The sequence below is a fragment of the Leptonychotes weddellii genome, chromosome 6 (genome assembly GCF_054177405.1).
Source record: "Leptonychotes weddellii isolate Sample4059 chromosome 6, ASM5417740v2, whole genome shotgun sequence".
Taxonomy (NCBI): domain Eukaryota; kingdom Metazoa; phylum Chordata; class Mammalia; order Carnivora; family Phocidae; genus Leptonychotes; species Leptonychotes weddellii.
Genome location: NC_138374.1, coordinates 12,869,509 through 12,892,887, shown reverse-complemented (window position 1 = coordinate 12,892,887; position 23,379 = coordinate 12,869,509). Strand labels below are relative to the sequence as shown.

At 48.7% G+C, this 23,379-nt stretch overlaps 1 protein-coding gene across 1 annotated transcript; it reads left to right on the top strand.

Moving 5' to 3' along the window:
- Positions 1–888: 888 nt before the first annotated feature.
- Positions 889–20,145, top strand: LOC102749888 (pancreatic lipase-related protein 2). Its single transcript, XM_081823443.1, is given in 12 exon segments — positions 889–1,473; positions 4,032–4,186; positions 4,975–5,100; positions 6,093–6,227; positions 7,031–7,142; positions 8,599–8,718; positions 9,896–10,015; positions 12,206–12,324; positions 14,396–14,525; positions 16,262–16,373; positions 17,471–17,638; positions 20,016–20,145. Coding segments are annotated over 12 exon segments (1,626 nt in total). The 5' UTR covers positions 889–1,208; the 3' UTR covers positions 20,080–20,145.
- The last annotated feature ends 3,234 nt before the right edge of the window (positions 20,146–23,379 follow it).

Genomic DNA, 23,379 nt, shown 5'->3' with positions numbered 1-23,379 from the left:
TTCTCAGAAGGCAGTGTCACCAAAAAAAAAAAAAAAAAGGAGCCATTTTTCTACACTCTTTCTAAACCTTCAGGAAATTGCTAGCAACTTCAGTGGTTCTGGGATTGGTCCAAGGGTAGGAGTGGAACGTGGAATAATTAGAACTCTCCCCCACCTGCCAGTGGGACTCTTTGGGAGAGTGTTTGGCAGCGTCTCCTAGAGCTAAGTATACACACACCGCAGGACCGGGCAATTCTACCCCCGGGTATAAGCCTGAGAGAAATGACTGTGTGTGTCTGCCTAAAAACTGGATCCAGACTAGCAGGTTTCTAGCAGCATCGTTCATCATAGTCCCAAACTAGAAGAAGCCACATGTCCACCAGTGAAAGAATGGATAACCCCACTGTGACATATTCACACAGAAATAAATCAATATAACACAGTAATAAAAAGCTAATAAAAAGTAATTAAAAATAATAAGGTAACCAATTAAAGTAACCGATTACTTAAACATGTAACAACATGGATATGAATCTCAAAAACGGGTTGTGGGAAAGAAGCAAGACCTTAAAGTGCACACACTGTATAATTCCATTTATAAGCAATTCTAGAACAGATCAAACGAATCCACAGTGATAGAAATCAAAGCACTGGTGTGGGCGTGATGCTAAAAGATCATGAGAGAAACTTCTGCCTGCTGGAAACGTCTTATATGTTGATCTGGGCCACTAACACAGGAGGACACATCTGTCAAAGCTCATTACGCTGTACTTTAAACTTAAGATTTCTGCACTGTGGTATATCTAAATTATACACCAATTAAAAAAAAAAAAATGGCAGGGCGGCACCTGGCTGTCCTCTCAGCAGTGAAGGAAGGACCTTCTTATCTCCAGGTCAAAGTACAGCTGATACAGCTCAGAAACGGTCTTAATATAAAGACTATGTTTCTAAATAAAGCCAGAGCTGAGCTGTGTTCGTTTTCTTCTTTTGAGCATCTCGGTCGTACGGCCAAGCTGGTGGAACGTGCGGACGTGTTTATGTGATACGTGTTTGTGAGAACCGAAGTTCGAAGCACGCAGGTGCACAGCCCTGGCTAGCCTCCCCTTCCTCTCCTCTCGGGAGGCCAAAGGAGAGGGCCGGGTGTAGAAGCCCCAGCCAACCCTTCTGGTACTGCACAGTAAGTCTCGGCCCCCGTGGGGCAGCTTGGTGGGGCTGCGGCGGCCAGAAGGATGCGGCCCTGGGGGCGGCAGGTGAGGGCCCTGCGGCGGGGAGACCCAGACACTGGGGGCCTCAGAGCAGTGTGTGTGCGGGCAGGGGGAGGCCCCAGGGGGCCCAGGTGCTGGGCTTTGGGTTCCACACACTGTGGGTCCTGTCTGGGCTCGGCTACCACCAGCCTCGAACCTGTGCCCAGGGGTGTCTATGTGTCTGTGTTTTTGTCCGCGTAGATGCTGCCTTCCTGGACCATCGGCCTTCTCCTGCTGGCCACCGTCAGAGGTGAGGATGCTGTTCCCCTCCCGTTGGGGAGAGAGTGACACTGCCTGGGTGGGCCTTCCGCCTCCACGAATAACAGCATTATCATTATTTCAAGAAAAGCAACTGCCATCCTTCAGGGAGGCGTGACTCTGTGGCAATGGGCTTGACACGGATGATCCCGGGGAATCCTGCTCCGTCCTGTTCTTCCTGCAGAGGCTCTAGGGACGGTGAGGCAGGTGGCAGAGGTGACAGCAGCTGGGGCAGGGGGAGGGGGAGGCGGCTTCGGCAGGCCCCCCACACCCTCGGTCCCTTGAGTGGCCAAGCGCATGCCCGCAGACTAATGTCACAGAGATGACCCTGTGTGACAGGCCGGCCAAATGAACCCACCCTCCCGCCCACGGCCCCCACTGTCTCTCCTCACATGGTCTCTGTCTCCCCAGCTCCGATCAGTCCCTCTCCTCTGGCCTCTGTTCAGATTCAGATACAGATACCAAGGTCTACTCATCCTCAAACAGAAATAACCTCCCTTACCACCACAGTCCCTGGAGCCTCCGGCCTGCTTACTTCCCATCACCCCCACCCCCGCAGAGGCCGGCCTCACACCCTTGCTGCCTCACTTCGTCCCATCAGGCAGAACCCCTCACTGCCTGGCTCGGCCCCCCAAACCCTGCTGGAGCATGCTTCCCGCAACAACAGGCATGGTCTCCTCGGGTCCTTACTGAGGCTTTCTTCCGCACCCAGACTCCCCCGCCTCGTCTCCTTGGCTTGTCCCCAGGCCCCCTCTGGGCCTCCCATCCCAGCCATGGAGCGAGACCTGGCTCCCAACAGCAGTCCGGGGTGGATGGGGCCGCATCTCAGGCCTCTCTGGGCCCTCTGGTCTCCTTTGCTGGTCTGCCGCCTCCTCCTGCCCCAGACTCGGGCAGCCCCCAGAAGTCACTCCCAGGCAACCCCACCTTTCTTTCTCTGCTTTGGAGCTTCCTCCTTGCCTAGCCTCTGGCCCCCCCACCCTCCTGAATTCCAGGACCTCCCAGCATGCCTCAAACTCACTTGTCCCAAACCAGGCTCAGACGTCACCTCCTACCCCCATCTCCCCACCTCTGCCTTAATTTCCACTGTCATCGGGGGTTAGGACACCTGTGACCTCCCCAGGCTCCCTGCCCCTGCACTGCCCCACCCCACACCCCCGCCTCTCCCAGGCCTCCCTCCTCAGAGTCACCTACACTAGGCTCTGCAGAACACCTTCGTGAAGCAGGGCCCCCACACCACTCACCGGCTCGACGCCCTGCAGCACTTCCCCACTCTCCCCCAACAGCCCAGGTGTCTTAACCTGGCCCCCAAGTCCCTGCACTGGCCACCGAGGCAAGCATTACTTTAGTCCCCCCGCTTCCCAGAGTGAATTCCCCTCCTTCGTTACTCCTTCCCTGTTACATTTCCTCTCTCTCTCAAGATGGGGTTTGACCCCGATCTGTCCCAGCCTCTCCTCAGCACCTAGCTGTAATCCCAATTAAACTTCACAGGTTCAAATCCTGGCTCCTCCGCTGGCCGTCCCCTGGGGCAGCTTACTCTGTCTCTCTGTGCCTCGGTTTCCTCATCTATAAAATGGGTGTAATAATACAACCTCCTTCCTCACGGGGCTGTTCTGAGTCTTCAGTGGGACAATACTGGTAAAGTGCTAGCATGGTGTCTGGTGCACAGTAAACAAGTATTAACTATCACCAGTTTTTGAATGAACGGCCAGCATTTAGCACCAGCACTTTAGGAGCTGAGGAAGCCTAAGACAGAGACCCACTGCAATCCTCCGGATTTGATTATGTCACCCTCAGTGACAATTTCTTGCGGAAATGTGCATGTTGTAGGCAGAGAAAGGAGTGACATTTATGGTTATGTGCCTTATCAGAGGCATGGGTTGAGCCCCTGCTCCATATAGTATGATGCAACAATAAACCATCCCTGTTCTTTAAAAAATTCACCTTTTAGGAACAACAGGGAAAATCTGAAAGAGCAGAGAATAATTTGGCACAAAAGTGTGTGTAAAAGGATGACATGAAGTTATGTGCATTGGACAAATACCCACAAATGCCTACTGCGTGCATGGCCGGCGGTGGATGTAATGGAGAGGTCAAGGGGAATCAAGAGGCACCATGCCACAGATTTTCACATTTGGATAATTACCTGATGCTTGATGAATATACGTCCAAGGCCGTCCGGGAGTTTCCTGGGAGAAGTAGTTCTAAGGCAGAAGGGTCCCAGGAATTCTCAGTGATTCCCCGACTGGCCAGATGATAAGGGTTAAACAGCATTAAATGTGCGATTCCCAGCACCCCATCCTAGGGAGTGAGGTGAATCAGAATCTCTGAGGAAGGGGCCTGGGATTGTGTAGACACACATAGTCACTCCCAGCCCCCAGGTGATTCCTATCACCACGGAAGTTTGGGGAACAACAGCTGGCAAAGGTGAAGACCAGTGTTGGCCATAGCCAGGCCTGGGCTCACCCTGAAGAATCCTCTTGTGTAGCTGAGAATACAGTGCTCCTTTCCAGAACCTCACAAGTGCCCTGTTCGTTGCTCTTCCTGCCCCAGGAAAGGAGATCTGTTATGGACATCTTGGCTGCTTTTCCGATGAAAAGCCATGGTGCGGGACCCTTCAGCGGCCTTTAAAGTTATTTCCCTGGGATCCCAAGGACATTGACACCCGCTTTCTCCTGTACACAAATGAAAATCCAAACAACTTCCAAGTAAGAGTGGGTGTGGAAACACTGCACGGTGGGTGGATTTGGGTGCCCACACTGGAGCTTTCACATGGTTGTCTAAAGAAAAAAATGCACTGCCTTGGAACTTTGCAGATGATGCTTCCTCGCCAGTGTTAGACCTAGAGCCAACTTAGCTCTCAGGATCACAGACCACTATGCATAGCTTAATGAAATCTCTGGACGCCCAACCCAGAAACTAACACATCCACGCACACCCGTGCACAGACCTTCAAAAGTTTCCCAGCTGCGGTTTAGCCCGTTCCTGGGAAAGTATGAGCAGCATTTATGGAGAAGCCCAGGCCTGGCATTCCCTGGGAGGGTCTGTCTTCTTCCTGCACCAGGCAGGGGTGGGAGAGAAGCCCCTCAACGGGATGGAAATGGGGAACTATGAATCCTTCCTGAGGAGCCAGAAGACAGATAGGAAGAGGGGAAACTTAGCCACAAGAGACAAAAGGTGGGGACCCTCGGGGCACCCTTCAGTTCCCAGAAAGCCTACCAGGTGGAAGCAGGGCAGGCTTCCTGCTGGTGGTCAGAAGTGACCAAGAAGGACATGCTCAGAGTCCAAGCAGCTCCCAGTTCCAGTCCCTGAGAGGTTTCAGAGAGCTGGTGTCTATCTATAGGTCCCTGAGGTCACCCACTGTGGGGTTCTAGGGGACCAACGCCCTGCTCCCAGCTCCCAACTGGGAGTCTGCTTGGACGCGGCTATGGTGCTGTTTTTACTTTGTGATCCTTCTTCAGGCATTTTGCCTAGCACTTTTTTGTAATTAAACCAGCTGATCACTGCCACTGATCTAGCCACGGTCGAGGCTTCCAACTTCCAACTAGACCGCAAGACGCGCTTCATCATCCACGGCTTCATAGACAAGGGGGAAGATAACTGGCTGACGGACATGTGCAAGGTAGGGGTCCCCCCCACCCCGCACCTAGCCACTCCAGATGGAGATCAGCACCCAGCACCCAGATTCAAACCCCGCAGCCCCAGGGTCTCCGAGGCTGGGAAAGGAAATACTCAGGGAAAGAACTGTCCTTTGCAAAACCACCAAGGAAAGCCTGGATTCCCAGGGTATCCATTGTCAAGTTCTCCCAACCCAACAACTTCTGGCCAACCAGCTCCTCTTGAGGCTGAAAAGAACCAGAGTGCAATCAGAAAATTCCAGAGGTGGAGACTACAGCACATTTCCTGACATTTTTCTTTGATGCTTTATGTAAAACCCTTGGGTGACAGGAAAGCACTTAAGTTTACCTTCTAGAGCTTTGCTATCCAATAGACCATTCTGTGCTGATGGGAATGTTCTGTATCTGCACTATCCAAATCAGGAGCTAGGGTCAGGCTAGAACACCTAGAGTATTGTTGGGAACATAAAAGCAGCACTACCCCGGGATTCAACTATCTAGTGTAGAGGTCCACAAACTTTTCCTGTAGGGAACCAGGTAGCAGATACTTTAGCATCTGTGTTCAATTTGGGTCATATGGGTCATATGGTTTCAACTCAACTCTGTTTTAGCTCAGAAGCAGAGATAAACAGTAAGTAAACAAATGGGTGTGGCTTTTTCCAAGAAAACTTTATCTATAAAAGCAGGTGGATTTGGCCCTACCTTGATAAGTCTGCTAACCCCTGATCTAGTAAGTGATCTTTTCGATCTGGGTGTGTCACTAAGTATCCGTGAGACCTTAGACAAATCATTTAATCCATTCCGAGCCTCAGTTTCCGCATCTGTTAAGTGAGGATAAGCATACCCAGTCGATAGTGATGTGGCAGAAGTGTGGACAAGTGCAAGGAATCAGGCTCTGGCACAACTAGGAGCTTGACGGGTGTGAATGCCTATCTCTGGAGTGTCCAACCTGTGGCTGTTGATAAATTGGTTTCTCCCTCTTGCTTGTCTTCCCCAGAAAATGTTTAAAGTGGAGAAGGTGAACTGCATCTGTGTGGACTGGAAACGCGGGGCCAAGACACAATATACCCAAGCCGTCCACAACATTCGCGTTGTGGGAGCACAGATAGCTTTCTTCATACAAAATTTGTCGGTAAAACCCTGCCTGGGCCACATCCTGTGGGTGGCGGGCAGGGAGGAGAGAGAGGGGCACGCAAACACCACCTTCGTCGGACCTAAGACACACCCTAAGGAACCCCCCCCCGCCCCCCCCCCCGGCCCCGGGCTGGGGCCAGGCCTGGAAGCCCAAGGAGGGCCTTTTCTAAGGTGAAGTTGCACCCTTCCTCCCTCCTGAATTGTCCCGAAGACTCCTACTTATGGGACCCGAGGCAAATTAACCTCTCTGAGGCTCAGTTTCCCCTTCTGAAAGAAAGCCTTCCCTGTATGCTCTTCTGGGGACTCCAGAGCACGCTGGGCTGCCAGCTACTCTCAGGCCAGATGAGTCTTCATTCTCAGACAGCCCAGGACGGAAGGCCCCTTACAGCCTTCTGGAAGGTCTATTCTGGAGAATCCCAGAGCCAGGCCCACTACCCACGCTCTCCCAGGGATCGGGGAGGTGGCCCCGCGGCGGGGTGCGGGTGGCAGCAGACAGCGCACGGCGGTCCCCGCCCGGGAAGCCTGCAGTTGACTCGGTGGCCGCTGGTCAGCACTGTCGCCCCGCGCACAAGTCGGCCCGCGGGCCACGCAGACTGCCGGGCCGGGTCGCGCGGTCGCAGGCGGCGTCCTGATCCGGGGGGTCGGGGGGAGGGGAGATCGGGGCGGGGGGGCAGATCGGGGGCGGGGCTCCTCGCGAGTTTCCAGCCCGAGTCCCGTCCCCATCCCCGAGCCCCGCGCCCGCGCGCATCCCCTGCCCCCCACAGCCCCGCCGGCGGGACCTGACGCGCCATCCGTCCGCAGACCGTGCTGGGCTACAGCCCGGAGGACGTGCACCTCATCGGCCACAGCCTGGGCGCGCACGCGGCGGCCGAGGCGGGCAGGAGGCTGGGCGGCCACGCGGGCAGGATCACAGGTGCGCAGCGCGCGGCCCCGACCGGGTGCGCGCGGCCGGGGCGAGACGGGAGCGCGGCCCACGCAGGGGCCCCGGCCGCGCGCACCCCTCCCCCGCCAGCGGGCGTGGGGGGTAGGTGGCGCCCCCACTGGAATCAGAAGGTAACTGTCCGTGTTTTCATGTGTATTAGAAAATACCTGATTGTAAATAAAAATACATTTATTTTTTAAAAAGAAAACTATAACTAGAATATTAAGCGCCTGACTTCAGGGTTATTATTGCAGGAGTAATATAATAATAATAATAAAACTGATTTTTTAAAATTAATTCATCCGTGCCGCAAATACGTGTGCTGTGCCATGCACAGGCAGAGAATGAGAAGTGGCCACCTGAAACCTGCCACATCGGAGGTGCTCAGTAAATACTGAATAAATGAATGAGTCACTTGGCAAAAATGAACGCGTACAAGACAGACACGGACAACTACTTATTTTGTGCCGGCAAATCAGCATGTGGCTTTGGCAAACAGTTCAATTCACAATGTAATGAATGTCTCCTTTGCTCGGGGTGCTGTGCTGGTGTCGGGGGAGGGATAAGGGGATCATAGTTCATGTTTCTGTAGAGGTTTTCAGTTTGCAAAGTCCTTTCTCTTCCACCTTTTCATGGGGGTTTCACAACAACCCTGTAAGAGAGTGGTTGTTATTCCCACCATCCGGACAAGGAAACTGAAGCTCAGAGCGGACAGGTGTTTGACCTTGAGCAGAAAACCAGGGCTAAATATAGGTGCCTGAGTCCCGGGTGCCGGTGGGTTCCACCCTCTGCCTCTCTTCAAAGATGAAGTGGCCACAGCGCATTTCAGGAGATCCACCGTCTAGTCCAGGAGGCAGAAGATTAAGTAGGCAAGTCAATTCAGAGCCAAATTAATTAAACACAAAATAATCCTATACAAAGTTGGTGGTGTGCGCTGAGAAAGGAGAGGCTAAGTTTTCCCTGAGGAGGTGTGTTTGAGCCCGGTCTTGGAGAGAAGAGATTTATTAGGGGAGGATGTGGGGAAGTGAGCAGCGGGTGGGGGTAGCGTAAGCAGCCGGAGGGGACAGACAGTGTGGGGACAGGGGACTGAGTGGAGCTGGGCAAGGCCAGGGAGCTTGCAGTCTTGGAGAGCTGTGGCCGAATAGTAACAGGTGAAGGTAAAAAGGACAAAGGAGATGAGGGGGCAAGGGGGCCCCCTAGATCCTGCTCAGAGTCAGGCACTGGGGACTTCTGGATGTTTGTTGACAGTCAGTGACCCCACTTCTGGCCTTTCTATCTCAACTTCTCTCTCCTGAGCAGACCGGGAGCTACAGACCCAATTCCCCAAGTCACGGCTGCTGAGGTCTGGGACTCTTGGCCCAGGAATCCCCATGGATTTTGTGGGTAGAGGGTTTAGAGCCTGGTTCGTCTTAGAGTGTGGCCTAACTACTCACCTCCCCCATTTCAGGACTGGACCCCGCACAGCCATGCTTCCAGGGCACGTCTGAGGAGGTTCGGCTGGACCCATCTGATGCCATGTTTGTGGATGTGATTCACACGGATTCTGCTCCCATCATCCCCTTCCTAGGTGGGTTCCCCACTGCACCTCCTGGTGACCAGCTGTGACTGATGCGAGTGGGTCCAGGTGCACCCCACACGCATACCACAAGGCTAAGCACAGGACTACCTCAGGCACCAGCCACAGACAGGCAGGACGGTGCCAGTGGGATCGAACTGCCTGCTGGCCCAGGTAGAACCAAAAACACTTCTACAGCCTGGAAGGCTGTCATCAGTCTTCAAATCTTTAGTCCTTTCAATCTGCCAATATCCAGAGGGACAGTTAAAATTCTTATTGATGTTTGACTTGTACCGGCAAAATGCAAAAGTTAATTTTTGAATTTTTTTTTTTTTACTTCTTTTGTCAAAGCTATGGTTACTAACAGTTTGTTTTGTTGGAGATGAAATATATCCTTTTATCTAGTTCTTCTAAAGTCAATGTTCTTTTTTCATTATATTCTTATACAACCACTCACAAAACGTGCCAGTGAAAGCATGTTTTTAATGAAAATTATATCATTTATTGAGTGTTTACCATGCGCTGCTTTGAACATTTTGTATACATCAGCTCATTAATCGTAACAACCCTAAAAAGTGGGTATTATTATTACGATTTCACTGCCAGAGGGAAGGAGGCTCCACAAGGTCAAGGCCAAGTAATTGCCCAACATGACAGAGCCTATAGGTAGAACCAGGTTGTGATCACAGGTCTATATGCTTCAAAAACCAAAACTCCTACCATTGTGCTGGGCTCTCAGTATAGCAACATAATGGAATGTGTCTCAGCATAACAATATAACATAGAAGTAAAAATTTTTAAATGAATACGGTAATAAAAATTGCACCAGTCCTGATATGTATCTGCTGGTACATAGTGGTGTCAGGGCATGATGGTACCGCTCAGGGTCTCCCCAAGACAGACAGACAGACAGACACACGTATACATACAATACATCTGTGTGCATGCTCGCCCAGAGCCCACCTTCCCCCTCATCTCTCTTCCTGTGTGCTCTCTTCCCTTCTTGAAGTCTTGCAAGTGCCCATTTCTGAGCACTTTCTGCAGAGCCACAGACAGGGTGGCTAGGCCGAGGAGAGAATTTGCCAAGAAGGTTCTCGCTGTGGCTGGAAGGAGCTGAACGCTGTCTGTGACCACAGCCTACCATTGGGACCACTCACCTCCCTGCTCCCCTCTGCTTACAATATTTCAGGTTTTGGAATGAGCCAAAAGGTGGGCCATCTGGATTTCTATCCAAACGGAGGAAAGCAAATGCCTGGATGTCAGAAAAATATCCTTTCAACCATCGTTGACATAAATGGCCTATGGGAAGGTACGTAAGTTAGAGAAGCAAGACAGCTCCTGTTCCACTTGGGGAGAAACGGTGCGTGCTCTGTGCCAAGCATTTCCACAACAATGACATGAGGTCTTTACTCTCATCAGCCCCATTTTACAGATGAGGAAACTGGGTCAGTACAGTTACAAAACTTGCCCAAGGCTACCCTAGATTTAAGCCCAACTTCTGGCTGCAGAGCCCCGACCTTGTGCCCCTTCCTGCACCGTCGTCCACTTGTCAGGATGCTGAGGCAGGAGGGGACCAGCCCACTGGCAAAGGCCCAGCTTGGGTTTTGGCCCTCCGTCCTCCGTGCCTGTTCTTTGAAGGACTGCTCGCTGGGTATAAACAAAGATCTGAGCGGCTTAGACTTTCTTGCCATTTGCTCTGGTCAGGTTCTAGGCACAGAAAGGAGCTGAGCTGGTAGGAAGACAAAGAGGGGGACGTGCTCTGCGGGTTTGGGGAGAGTGTGCTGGAAGCAAGAGGCCTGGGCTCTGGGGGATGAGCCTTGTGTGGACTTCTGTTCATCTGAGAGGGCGGGCTCAGTGCCCCGAATAGGAGGTGACCTAAAGCATCATCTGGGCTCGCTGCCCTTGTTCTGACCTTCAGCTACTCTTGTCGCCCAGCCCTGAAACCGGGCTTCACTGTCCTTCCTGAGAGTGGAGGCTTTGAGTCTGTGATCATTTCATTTTAGGATTTATTTGTCTGAGCTGGGAGTTCCCCGAAGCCAGGGAATGTGTCAGGGACCTCCCAGACGCACCGGGGTCTAGCCCGAAGCAAGCAACCGTGCAAGTCCGTTACACGGGGCTCAGTGACCTTCGGTGGCATTTTTATATTTTATATAACATCAACATTTATATATGTTGATGTTAAAGAACAGGGTTGCTGAAGCCACAGGCGATATCCACTGACAGTACATGGTGCTTTAACCTCCTCAGGGCTCCGCGCCAGGTTACTCCGGGGAAGACACAGCTGTTCTGCTCCCTGGGAGACCACCAGAGTCACAGGGAGGGCTGCCCCCTCCCGGAAGTGCCGAGCAGGCCACACATAATGGGAGCCCAGGTTTAATTAAAAAGGCCGTTTAGAGTGAAGAAGCCCATGAACACTGGAGTGTGTGTGGACTGTGTGGAGCTCCGAGTTACCCAGGCTGAGCAGAGGACAGTGAAAGTTACTTGCTCCTGTAGGATGGGATCCCAGGGCAGCAGTTTCGGATGAAAGAAACAATTCCGTTTGAAACAAGTTCTGTTGTCTGGAGATGAGCGTTGGTGTGGGGCACACGGAACCAGCTTCTGCAGGAAGTTTCTGGGCTGGGGGGCATGTAGAGCCCAGAGCTGTGGGGAGCTAATCCCACTGCTGCTTCCCAGTGTGCCTTTCTCCCTGGGCAGGGAATGAAGCCACCAGACCCCCGCCCCCGAAGGGACCCCCAGCTACGTCTGCTGTTGCCGGGGATCACTTCATAGGAAGTTTTGTACCCAGTAGCTGGAGAAGTGAAAAAACAATTTTCCAAACAAGAGGGCTTTGGGTTAAAGAAAAAGATGGTGAATAAAATGCAGTGACAGAGTGGCCAGAGGCCACAGTAATCTCACTGTCCATTGCTTTTACCTTGTGCCTGGAATAGTAGGAAAGAAAGAGTTCTCAGCCTGGAGCCAAAGGCATGGGTAAGCCTGCTTCACTCAAAAGGCCTGTCCGGCATGTCCAGCTCGCAAACTGAGGCCCAGCCTGCAGGCAGAACGCAACCCCCAGCAGTATGTGATTGGCCTTCACAGTGACTATTTAAAAGTTGGAACGTACTGCTCCCATGTGAGCATGGAAAGATTTTCATGGAAAAGTCAAGATGCTAGCTACTCGTGAAAAATCAGAACAAGTAATCTGGGCCTTTACCATGCAATGACTGGCTGGGCCGTGTAGGGTCTCCTTAAAGGCTATTGCTATCCCCACCCCACCCCCCCTCTCTCTCTGCATATACATTTCTCACTGCCCCCTGCATGGCCCCCAGCCCCCACCATTCCTTCACATTACATGCCCGGCCCCAGATTTCCTCCTCGCGCCTACGTATGTCCAAGTCAGTCACAGGTATTTCAGACTGTGCCCTGACACTCATCTTGGAGGGGATTCCTCGATCAGTCAGAGTGGTTCAGCCTTCAAAAGTGAAATGCGTCCTGTGAGCTCCGGTGGCCTTTGCTTCCTCAGGGACCCAAGACTTTGTGGCTTGCAATCACCTAAGGAGCTACAAGTATTACTCAAGTAGCATCCTCAGCCCCGACGGCTTCCTGGGCTACCCGTGCACCTCCTACAATGAGTTTCAGGAGGTAGGTCACACCAGGGCTGGGGGAAGATGCTGGTGGCCCTGTGGGCGGTGGGGGCTTTGTCCCTGTGGCTTGGCACAGAGCAGAGCTGTAACCTCATGAGGAACGGGAGGAGGGACCGGACGTGCTGAGCCTCAGGGAGACCTTCTCCCAGAAGCAGGGTGGGACCTGACCACTGGGCTTTCCCTAGATCCCAACTTTTTGTTCTAGAAGATTCCCAATCTACACAGGAGCCAAAAGAAGGACGCACCGATTGTTAACATGTAAATGTGTGCATATGTATAGTTTTCTTCTAAATTATGTGAAAGCAAACTCAAGACTTTACTCATAAATACATCCATCTCCTGAGAACAAGGTCATTCTCCTCTAGAACAATGTTCAAGAAAGTTAACACTGATACACTAATATTTTCTAATATATAGTCCATATTCAAACTTCTCCAAATATCCAAACAATGTCATCTAGAGCTGTCTTTCTTTTTCTTTCTTTCATTCGCCCTCTCTCTCTTCCTCCCTCCCTTTCTTCTCTTCTCTGCCTCTCTCCCTCCCTTCCTTTCTTCCCTTCTTTTTCCTGCATTGCATTTTTTTTTAATCTCCTTTAATTTCTCTCTCTCTTTTTTTGTTTTTGAGAGAGAGAGAGAGTGCACATGCGCAGGCAGGGAGGGGATAGAGGGAGAGAGAATCTTAAGCAGGCTCCACACCCAGCATGGAGTCCGACGTGGGGCTCAATCTCACGACCCTGAGATCATGCCCTAAGCTAAAACCAAGAGTCGGACACTCAACTGATAAGCTACCCAGGACCCCCCTTTTTAGGCTCCTTTAATCCAGAACAGCTCTCCATCTTTCATTGGTCTTCCAAGACATTGACAGTTATGAGGATTCCAGACCAAGTGTTTCGTAGAATAGCCCACAATCTGAATTTGTCTGGTTATTTCTTCGTGATTCACCGGGTGTTATCGAGTCCTCAGTGTATCACAACCAGAGATATTGGCATTCATTTAGTGACACTTTGTCTTATTATTTGATGACTTGCAGTTTGATTACTGTTTAAGATTAAAAAAATCTGCCAGATTTCTCCACTCTAGAAGTCCCATTTCCCCTAAGTGATCTCTGAGGTGATACTGTTCTGAAACAACAAACCAGTGCGAAGGGTTGAGCTTCTTACCCGAATCAGTTAGCACTTTGGAGTTGCAAACGTTTAAGGCTTCAAAATATTTTTTTCTCAAAAGTAAAAACAAAAATATATTTATACTCATACGTTTTCCTTTCAAAATTGATTTCGACCTTAACGTTCTCGGGTTGAACTAAGATCAGAAGGGCATCATGTTCAATCCCCAGGGTCTGTGAGTATTTGTTGTGCAGCCTTGGCCATGCTGGTTATTGCTGGGGCATGGATAATAATATACCCAGCCTCCAGCACGTGTCTTGTGCTTTCCAAATCGCAAAATAGCTCTGCATATCATGGAAGATGGATTTGGTGAGAGCAAAGAACAGAAGACCAGTGACACTATACTATAAAATGTTAGTCTGATCTGAACAGAGCAAACCACCTCCTCCATCCCCAACTAATGAGCTACCATTTGGGAAACATCACACAGGGATCAATTATATAATTCACATTAAAGTGAAGATGGTCATAGACCTTCTCTTCCTCTGCTCTTTTGAAGTAACTTATTTGTCCCATTTATTCCTCCTGGAAGATGTCTTGCATTTCCCTTCCATATTTTAATATTATTGCTTCCTGGATATGACTTGTCTACGCAACTATACTCCAAGTTTTCTGGGTACTTCTTTGGGTACATAGCAGGGCTTCATACAGTTCTGTGCATGATTCTGAGGATGAATGCATGGATGTATGGGTAGATGAATGCATGCATGTCAGTGAAGGGGTGGAAGGATGGATGGACGGTTCAATGGGCAGGTAGATGAGAGGATGGATGGGGGATAGATGGGTGCATGGGTAGATAAATAGGAAGATGGATGGGAAGATGAGTGATTCCACGAGTGACTGAGTGAGTCAGTCAAACAAGCAGTTTGTCAGTCACTAACAAGCAAATTATGTTTTTTTTTACCAGAATAGCTGTTTCCCTTGTCCAGCTGAAGGATGCCCCCAAATGGGGCACTACTCTGACCAATTTCTGGGGAAAACCAGTGCTGTGGGACAAACCTTTTTCCTGAACACAGGAGACAGTGGTAACTTTACTCGTAAGTTTCCATTTTACTCATTTAAAAACTCTTGCAAATAATTTGGAAGGTGTATCAGCCTAATTAGTCAGGACCCCTGCTAGCAACTGACAGAAACTCAACTCCAACCGGCTTAGCTGTAATAGAAGGTCATTATTTAACCAATAATCCTGATCAACGGAATGAAGTGCAGTGATTGGCACAGGCTGGTCACATTTTCATCCACCCCGTTACCAGAAAGGGTGAATCCATTAACAGAAGAAGAGGGTCATGTGGGCAAAGCCACTGTAAGTCAAGAGGTCATGCCCGTGATTATCTGCCATACAGATAATGTAGTCTCCCTACACAATCACGCATATATGCACGTGCACATGCACACGCACAAACACACACACACATAGTGTTTGTGTTGTTGTTTTGCCCAGCTTCTCACCAAAAACGTACAAGATAGTAAAATCATCAAGATTCATTTGTCATAAGTAATAATGCATGGTGGCTAAATAGAAGAGTGTTATTTTCCAAGGGAGTGATAAATTTAAAAATATGTACGTATAGCACTTTACAAAACACTTGTCATGTAATCCTTACAATAGTTAGGATGGAAGATAGCAGTTTGGCAGAATCTAAAATGTCTCATGTGCATATTTCTTCAACCCAGTCATTCCACCTATCAGACGTACCTTAGGGCAATGCTTGCATAAGAAGGTGTGCTCAAGGATGTTCACTGCAGCACTGTTTTTTTTTGTTAAGATTTTATTTATTTATTTGAGAGAGAGAATGAGATAGAGAGAGAGCATGAGAGTGGGGAGGGTCAGAGGGAGAAGCAGACTCCCTGCCGAGCAGGGAGCCCAATGCGGGACTCGATCCCGGGACTCCAGGATCATGACCTGAGCCGAAGGCAGTCGCTTAACCAACTGAGCCACCCAGGCGCCCCTGCAGCACTGTTTTTAATACCAAAAGTTTAGTGAGGAGAAACCTAGATGCCCACCAACTGGTAAACAACCAATACTGTATTAACCATTAAAAGCAAGGAGATAGTTCTATGTACTGAAGAGAAAAATCCTCTATAGTAAGTGAAAAGGCAAATGACCAAAAAACCATGTATCCCACAACATGTATCAGTCAGGGTCCCAACAGGAGAGAAAACTCATCGAAGAGGCTCAAATGAAGAGACTTTATTGAAGGGTCTACTTTGAGAGGTGTGGGCAAGGTTAAAGGAACAAACAAGGGACGCTGAGGCACCCAGAATCTGGTGGCTGTGGGGCTCCTGGAATGACACGTTATCATAGAGGGGGGAGTTACTGCCAGACATCTGGTACTAGAGCCAGGAGACAGCAGGGGAGCATGAGAGATGGGTCCCCCTCTTTCCTCCTGTCTTCTGATTTCCTGCACACATCTCTTACCAGCTGAACTCAACTGAACGCCAGTGGCAAGATCCCTGGTGGGGGTGGCCTTCCAGAACACGGGGTAGGAGAGAGAAGGGTGGTAAATCAGTCTGGGGTGAGGATGGGTGGAGACAATAGAGAATAATGGCGCATCCTATTTGTGGAAGGGGAAAAAAGCCTGGGTATTCTTTTATAAACTTATCTGTGTGTGTGTGAATCCTCAGAGAAAGCTCTAGATTAGGGTTTCTCTACCTTGGCACCATTGACATTTCAGGCTGGGGATTCCGAGCTAGGAGCAAGAATCCTTCCATGGGATGATTTTTTGTTTTCAACAAGATGAGTTCATTGAACTGATTATATGTCTTTGGACAGGTTGGAGATACAGGGTATCGGTCACACTGGCTGGAAAAAAGAAAACGAGTGGGTACTTCAGGATTGCTTTGTATGGAAGTAACGGAAACTCAAAACAATATGAAATTTTCAAGTAAGTTTGACGGTAAAGTGAAATGGTCAGACTTTTCATCATAGAGTATTCATAAGAGATTGGGTATAAAATGACTTATAAATCTGGCCATCTACTCTATAGAGAACTATTGAATCCTAGAATGTCAGAGCTGGAGGAAAATCTTAGCGTCTGATCCAGTCATCCCATTTTACAGATGAGAAGAGTGAGGCCCAGAGGGGGAATTCACTATTTAAAATCAAATACGTGCTAACTTATTTTGGAATGTCCAATTCTGACTTCGGTTTTATTGATATCAGCTTCTCCTTCGGTGACACACGTTTATGTGGCAATTCCCCCAACACATGCCCTCTCCACCCCCCAAAACAGGCATCCCTAGCTTCTTGTTGCTGTGGTGGTAGCCTCAGCACCTAGCTTTTGCTGGGCAGATGAGGTGCTTGGTAAATATGTGTTGGATGAACTGTAACTGTGCTGTAAAATTATATTCTGTTTTTCTGTACTTTTACATAATGCTTTTCAAGTTAAAGCTCTTTGACAACTTTCTGTGCCCCATATGAAATCCTAACAGAAGACCTCCGCTGAGCCACATGCATCTTTAAACATAAGACATTGCGGGGCGCCTGGGTGGCTCAGTCGTTAAGCGTCTGCCTTCGGCTCAGGTCATGATCCCAGGGTCCTGGGATCGAGCCCCACATCAGGCTCCCTGCTCCGCGGGAAGCCTGCCTCTCCCTCTCCCACTCCCCCTGCTTGTGTTCCCTCTCTCGCTGTGTCTCTCTCTATCAAATAAATAAATATAATCTTAAAAAAAAATAAAAAAATAAAGATAAGACATTGCATTAGTTAGTCTTGTAGTATAATTATAGGGTTAATATGCCTCCCCAAATATTTGATTTCCCCTAAGGACAAATTAAGACAGTAGAAATCTAGAGTCCTATATTTTTTGGCAGATGTGTGCTTCACAAATACATTTGTGTTTTAGCAGCCCCTGGACGAACATGAAGTCGTTCAAGGTATTTGCAGAAAACCTACAACGGCATTGTTTAGGGAAACATTCGATTGCTATCATGCTTTGTATTCATATATCCAGCTGATATAACATTCTATGTCTGTGTTTTCAGGGGATCCCTCAAACCACATGCAAGTCATATGCGTGACATTGACGTGGACCTCAATGTTGGAAAAATCCAGAAGGTTAAGTTCCTCTGGAACAACCATGTGATAAATCTTTTCCGGCCCAAGCTGGGGGCTTCACAAATCACAGTGCAAAGCGGTGAAAATGGGACTGAGTACGTATCTCTTATTCCACCTACATCTTAGTATCTATACTTACCTATCAAGCTATCTACATCCATCCATCCATCCAGTCATCCACTTACCCATATATGTAACTATTTACCCGTCCATTCATCCATCCCTTTCTGTCCATCCACTTAACCTACTCACCTATCCATTTATCCATCAGCCATCTATCCAGTCTTCTGGTCATCCAGCCATTATCTACTCAACTATTCATCTCAACTCCCCATCTGTCCATCTGATTTACTTTGAAAAATCAAATATCATTTTCCTTATGCCAGATTCAACTTGGCAGGAGCAAGGCATCAGTTATTTGAGAAACAGGCAAACATGAGACTGTTTTATCTCAAACACTAAGGAAAACACCTAGGCAGAACTTGTAGGAAATCGCGAAGTTAATTCCAGTTGGGGTGCAGTTATTAATGTAAACTGGTTTGTTTGGAGACTATGGCATGAAAAGGATAGAAACTGGGTTGGGATCTCGCTCATAGGGGCATTCTCTTCTCATTCAAGGGAACAGAATCTTACTTGGTTGGGGCTGGGAGAGGATATAACTGTATTTAAAATACTGAAAGAAGAAGGCCACCTTCAAAGAAGATCATCATAAATAACAGGCTGTTAGGGTCTGAAGGAAACCTAGATAACCCCCTCAACTGCTCTCATTTTAAGATGAGGAAAGTGAGATATGGTGAGTCGGGCAACTTGTTTAAGATCACAGAGGGAAGCTAGAGAGAAGAATACTAAACCTCAAAATGTGTTCAAAAACACACATCAAGACCTTGCTCAGCGGCATCATTTAACTGTGCTGGCTGTCAACCATACTATTCCCAATTCCTCCGCATGTTGTTGGAAGGATCAGATGTCACTCTGGCTGTGCCCTTCCTTTGTATACTCAAGAGCAGAGCAGAAGCATAAAGCGCAGCCCAGACTTGGGCCCCAGGTCCTCTGACAGCCAATCTGGTCCTCCTGCCATGGGGCCTGTCCTGCTCACACAGCCAGACGTGGAGCTGAGGATCTGGCAGGCCTGGTGGTGGGATGCATTGTGAAACTGTCTGGATTTCAGAGTCATGAGGTAGGGGTTGGGTGGAGTCGTTGTTTTCAAGTACAGTAGGGCCCACACACAATATTTTGCAAGTACCAAAGTCATCCCCTCACATAAGGGATCCCTCATCAAGGAGCTACATTCTGAAGCTGAGCTCTGAGGGAGGGCTGGGTGGTCAACCATCCTCCCCTAGCCAGAGATACCACCAGGGCTGGAAGAGGCCAGGGGTGCCCTGCATCTCATGTCTGGGTACCTGCCCCACCCAACCAGGCTTCACCCCTCAGGAGTGACAACACTTCCCAGTCTTTTTTTGTTTTGTTTTTTAGCATCTTTATTGAGAGATCATTCCCATACCATACAATTCACCCATGTGAAGTATGTAATTCAGTGACTTCTAATATATTCACTAAGTTTACAATCATCTCTGCAATTTTAGAACATTTCCTTACCCCAAAAGGAAACCCCACACCCATTAGCCATCACCCGCTCATCTCCCTATCCCTTTGCCCAGCCCTAGGCAACCACGAGTCTATTTTCTGTCTCTGTAGATTTTCCTGCTCTGGACATTCCATACACATGGAGCCAGATAATATCTAGTCCTCTGTGCCTGGCTTTTTTCATAGCACAATGTCTGCAAGGCTCCTCCATGTGGTAGCCTATATCATTCCTTCTTACTCATTCCTTTTTATTGCCAAATAAGATCATACAGATAGACCACATTTTAGTTATCCATTCATCAGTTGGCAGACATTTGGGTTGTTTCCACCTTGGGGCTTTTATGAATACTGTTGCTTGTATCCAAGTTTTCATGTGGACATACGTTTTCATTTCTCTTGGGTATATAGGAGCAGAATGGCTGGGTCGTAGGAGAACTTTAGGTTTCACTTTTAGAAGAACTGCCAGCCTGTTTTTCCAGAGTGGCTGCCACATTTTATGTTCCCAGAAGTAGTGTATGAAGAACATTCATGATCTTGACTCAATAGGGAAAGTCCCCTCTGGGCAGGCTAGGGTGCCCCTGGGAACTCATCGCCAGGCCCACAGCTGCAGGCCCATCAGAGACTCTTATTTTGGGAAAAAAAGAAAAAAAAAAAATCCTTGGCCTAACACAGCTGATTCACTCCCAGCTCATTAAGAAGCTACAGGAGAGGAGGATGTTGTTTGAGTGGTTTTGCTTAGTAAGAATCACCTGGACTCTGCTTGGTGTAGCAGAGCCTTTCGGTCAAAGAGATCTGAATTCCAGGGGGCTGGCTAACTGCTGTTTGCTCATCTGAGGTCCCATTTCCATAAGCAAATGAGTCTCATGCTGAAAATGCTTTCTTCCACAGGTCTAATTTTTGTAGCAGTGACGTGGTCCAAGAAGATGTTTTACAATCTCTTTACCCTTGTTAAAAACGTGGTCATCTCTCTTGTATCTTTGCCGTAATAAATTTTTTAATGCCCTCGGTTTGACGTTGAGGTGTTAAGTTTGGCATTCTCCGTGTTCTGGGGTCACATTTCAGAAATGATTTGTGGGACTGGAGCCAAGTTTAATCAGAGGTAATGCCTGAAAGCTCCCACCGGCTCTCCCCTGCCACCATCTCTCTCTTTCAGGGCACGTTGTGGGGCCTGTTCGAATGTATTTTATTTCCTTAGGCAACGAATTTCTCTCATATTTGATAAAGTCATCATTGCTCCCACGTGTTGCCCACCCAGCTTTTAACATGCTAGGGGAAGAAGTGGACCCCATGCAAGAACAGCCTCTAGCAGGACTCAGAGCAGTCATTATTTAGATTAAAGCCTGTCCGTGGCATGAAGGAAGAGGGGCTTAAAAAAATTAATACATGCACGTGGTGCAAAATGCAAGAGATCCAGAAGAATATTCTTACACAAGGTATGTCTCTGTCCACCCTCACCCTCCAAGTCTCTGGTTCCTCTTCCCAGAGACAACCAGAGTTGTTTGTTTGGTTTTTTTTTCCCAGAAATATTCAACTTGTACACTCATGGGTGGCCATCTCACACAGCCAGCGTTTTTATTTCAGACAAATGGTAGCAATAGGTACCATCCTCACTTTGCTTTTTGCACTATCAATAAATTGGATATTATTCTCTAATGGTACAGAAAGAGCCTCTTCATCCTTCCTACAGCTTCATAGATTCCACTGAGGAGTGCTTGTGGTGTGGTTGTCTCTGCTAATGGACATAGAAGTGTTTTCCAAAATTTCCCCATTATGAATATTCACGCAACCACTCTCCTTTATGACTGTTTTACATTGTAAAAATTTGTCCAATAAATGTTTCAGATAGATTTCCTTTGGTCAGGATTGCCAGATTGCCTTCTGTAGCCAATATACCAACCCACACTCCAACCAACCTCATGGCATGGCCAGCCCATGCCAAATTGCCAGCCTTATAGGCCAAGAAGCCAAATACTGGTAATTTCATTCGGCTCCTTCTTTTTTTTTTTTTTTTTTTTTAAGATTTTATTTATTTATTTGACAGAGAGAGACACAGCGAGAGAGGGAACACAAGCAGGGAGAGTGGGAGAGGGAGAAGCAGGCTTCCCGCCGAGCAGGGAGCCCGATGTGGGGCTCGATCCCAGGACCCCGGGATCATGACCTGAGCCGAAGGCAGACGCTCAACGACTGAGCCACCCAGGCGCCCCTCATTCGGCTCCTTCTAACAGGAGGGCGCTTCGCACCTTTTCCAGCACAGTGAATTGTCTAATCATTTTTTAATTTGGTAGGTTAAAGTGTTGTTCCCCAAATTGTAATTTGTGTTTGTTTTACTATGAGGGTGAACATCTTTTCCGTGTTTAATGGCCCTTTGTCTTTCTCTGTAAATCGTCCAAATTGTTTGCCAAGTGTAGGCATTTTTTTCATCTCATTTTTACTTTAAAGAGCACTTTAAAATTAAGAAAACTGGAATATTCTGTCAAATGCAAATATTTTCCCCAAGTTATCCTTCTCCCTGGGAGGAAATGGTAAGTGAGTCGAAGGGCCTGGACCCAGCTCCTACCTGGAAAGTTCTGCAGGTGCCGTAATCCAAGGGGCTGCCCAGAAGGATCGAGCCACCTGAACTCACACTAGGTTAAGGTCAGGTGGTTGAACCAGGCCCAGGTCTCCTGCTTTCCCTCCCAAGCCAGATACGGGCCTGTATGGTCTTCTTCCGAGGCCACTGAGCAGGCAGAGTCTGTGCCCAGGTCCTGGGGTTCTCGGTGCCACCCAGGCAGAGCAGTGGGGGCCTGTGTGGAACTCAGCCCTTCCGGCCTGGCCTTCTGCCCACACGTGGCCTGCCACGCCCCCTGGCCAGCCTGCCCACTTGTTCCTGGGACCCTAGTGACAGGTAGCAGATGTTACTTTCGGGGCCTGAGGCATGGTGGCATGGGGTACAGGAGTTGGGCAGGAGTTGGGGTATTTACTGTTCAAGTCTTAGAATCCAGAAACGGCTCCAGTTAGCAATTCTGGGACTGGCGTCGTGACAGAGCACTGCAGGTGATTCATCCCGAGATTCCAAGAATGAGAGCAGAAGGAGCTCTCCCTCCCCTCTCCAGGGATGCCTCGAATTTCTAGCAGAACAGCAGTGCTCTAGCTCAGCACCCGGGGGGGTTTCTTTACTAGCCTTTTCTCTTTGTATTTTCGACATTCTTTTCTTGAAACCCTATCCAGCATTTAAAATCTTGCCCTAATGTGGTGAAATAGGTCCATATCTGAGACCTATGAGGCTCCCTAGATCTTAATAAAGCTACAAATTCTAGAACAGAGGTTCTCAGCCCTGGCTGTATATCAGAATTGACCAGGTAGCTTTAAAAGAAACCCCACGTCCAGGCCACACCCTAGGGGAGTTAGAATTTCTGGGGTGGAGCCCAACACCAGTACTCTGAAAGCTCCCCTGGAGATGAACAGTCAGGGTTGAGAACTACTATGTATGTTCCCTTCTAGGGGTACGTAAGGACACTTGCTAATCTTTTACCATTTCTCACCCGGTGATATTGGGCTGTGCAGGAGGGCAGAGGTGACTTCGAATCCTAGTGTCCTGTCTTTCTACCCGAACTACCTGGGCTGGTTACTTCCTACCTCCAACCTCAGCGCTTCCCCGGGAATAACAGTAGCCCTCCGGTACAGGGTGGGTGGGACGAAGATAAACCATGCAAAACCCTCAGTGCAGTGCCTGACGCTTGACAGACAGCCAATAAATGAAGCAGGACAAGCAGGCGGGCCTGAGTTATTCACAGAGACACCACGACCAAGATTGTAGACAAGTGCAGCCTCGGAAAAGGTATTTGAAGTGGAGACAACAGAGAATTAGTATCCAGCATACATAATAAAAAGGACAGCCCAATAGAAAAATGGACAAAGGGACACGAGCAGGCAATGCACAAAGGAGGATCCGAATAATAAATATTTGAGTTACCAGGGCGCCTAGGTTGTGCAGTAGGTTGAGCGGTTGAGCGTTGGACTTAGTTTCGGCTCAGGTCATGATCTCAGGCTCCTGAGATTGAGCTCCACATGGCGTTCCGTGCTCAGTGCAGAGTCTGCTTGTCCCTCTCCCTCCCCCTGTGCTCTCTCTCTTGAATAAATTAAAATAAAGTCTTTAAAAAATTTAAAAAATTAAAAAAACAAATGTTTGAGTTACCTTTGCCAGTAATGAGCAGAATATAAATGAAATTAACAACATGACATTTGTACCCATCAGACATTTTTAGCAATAAAA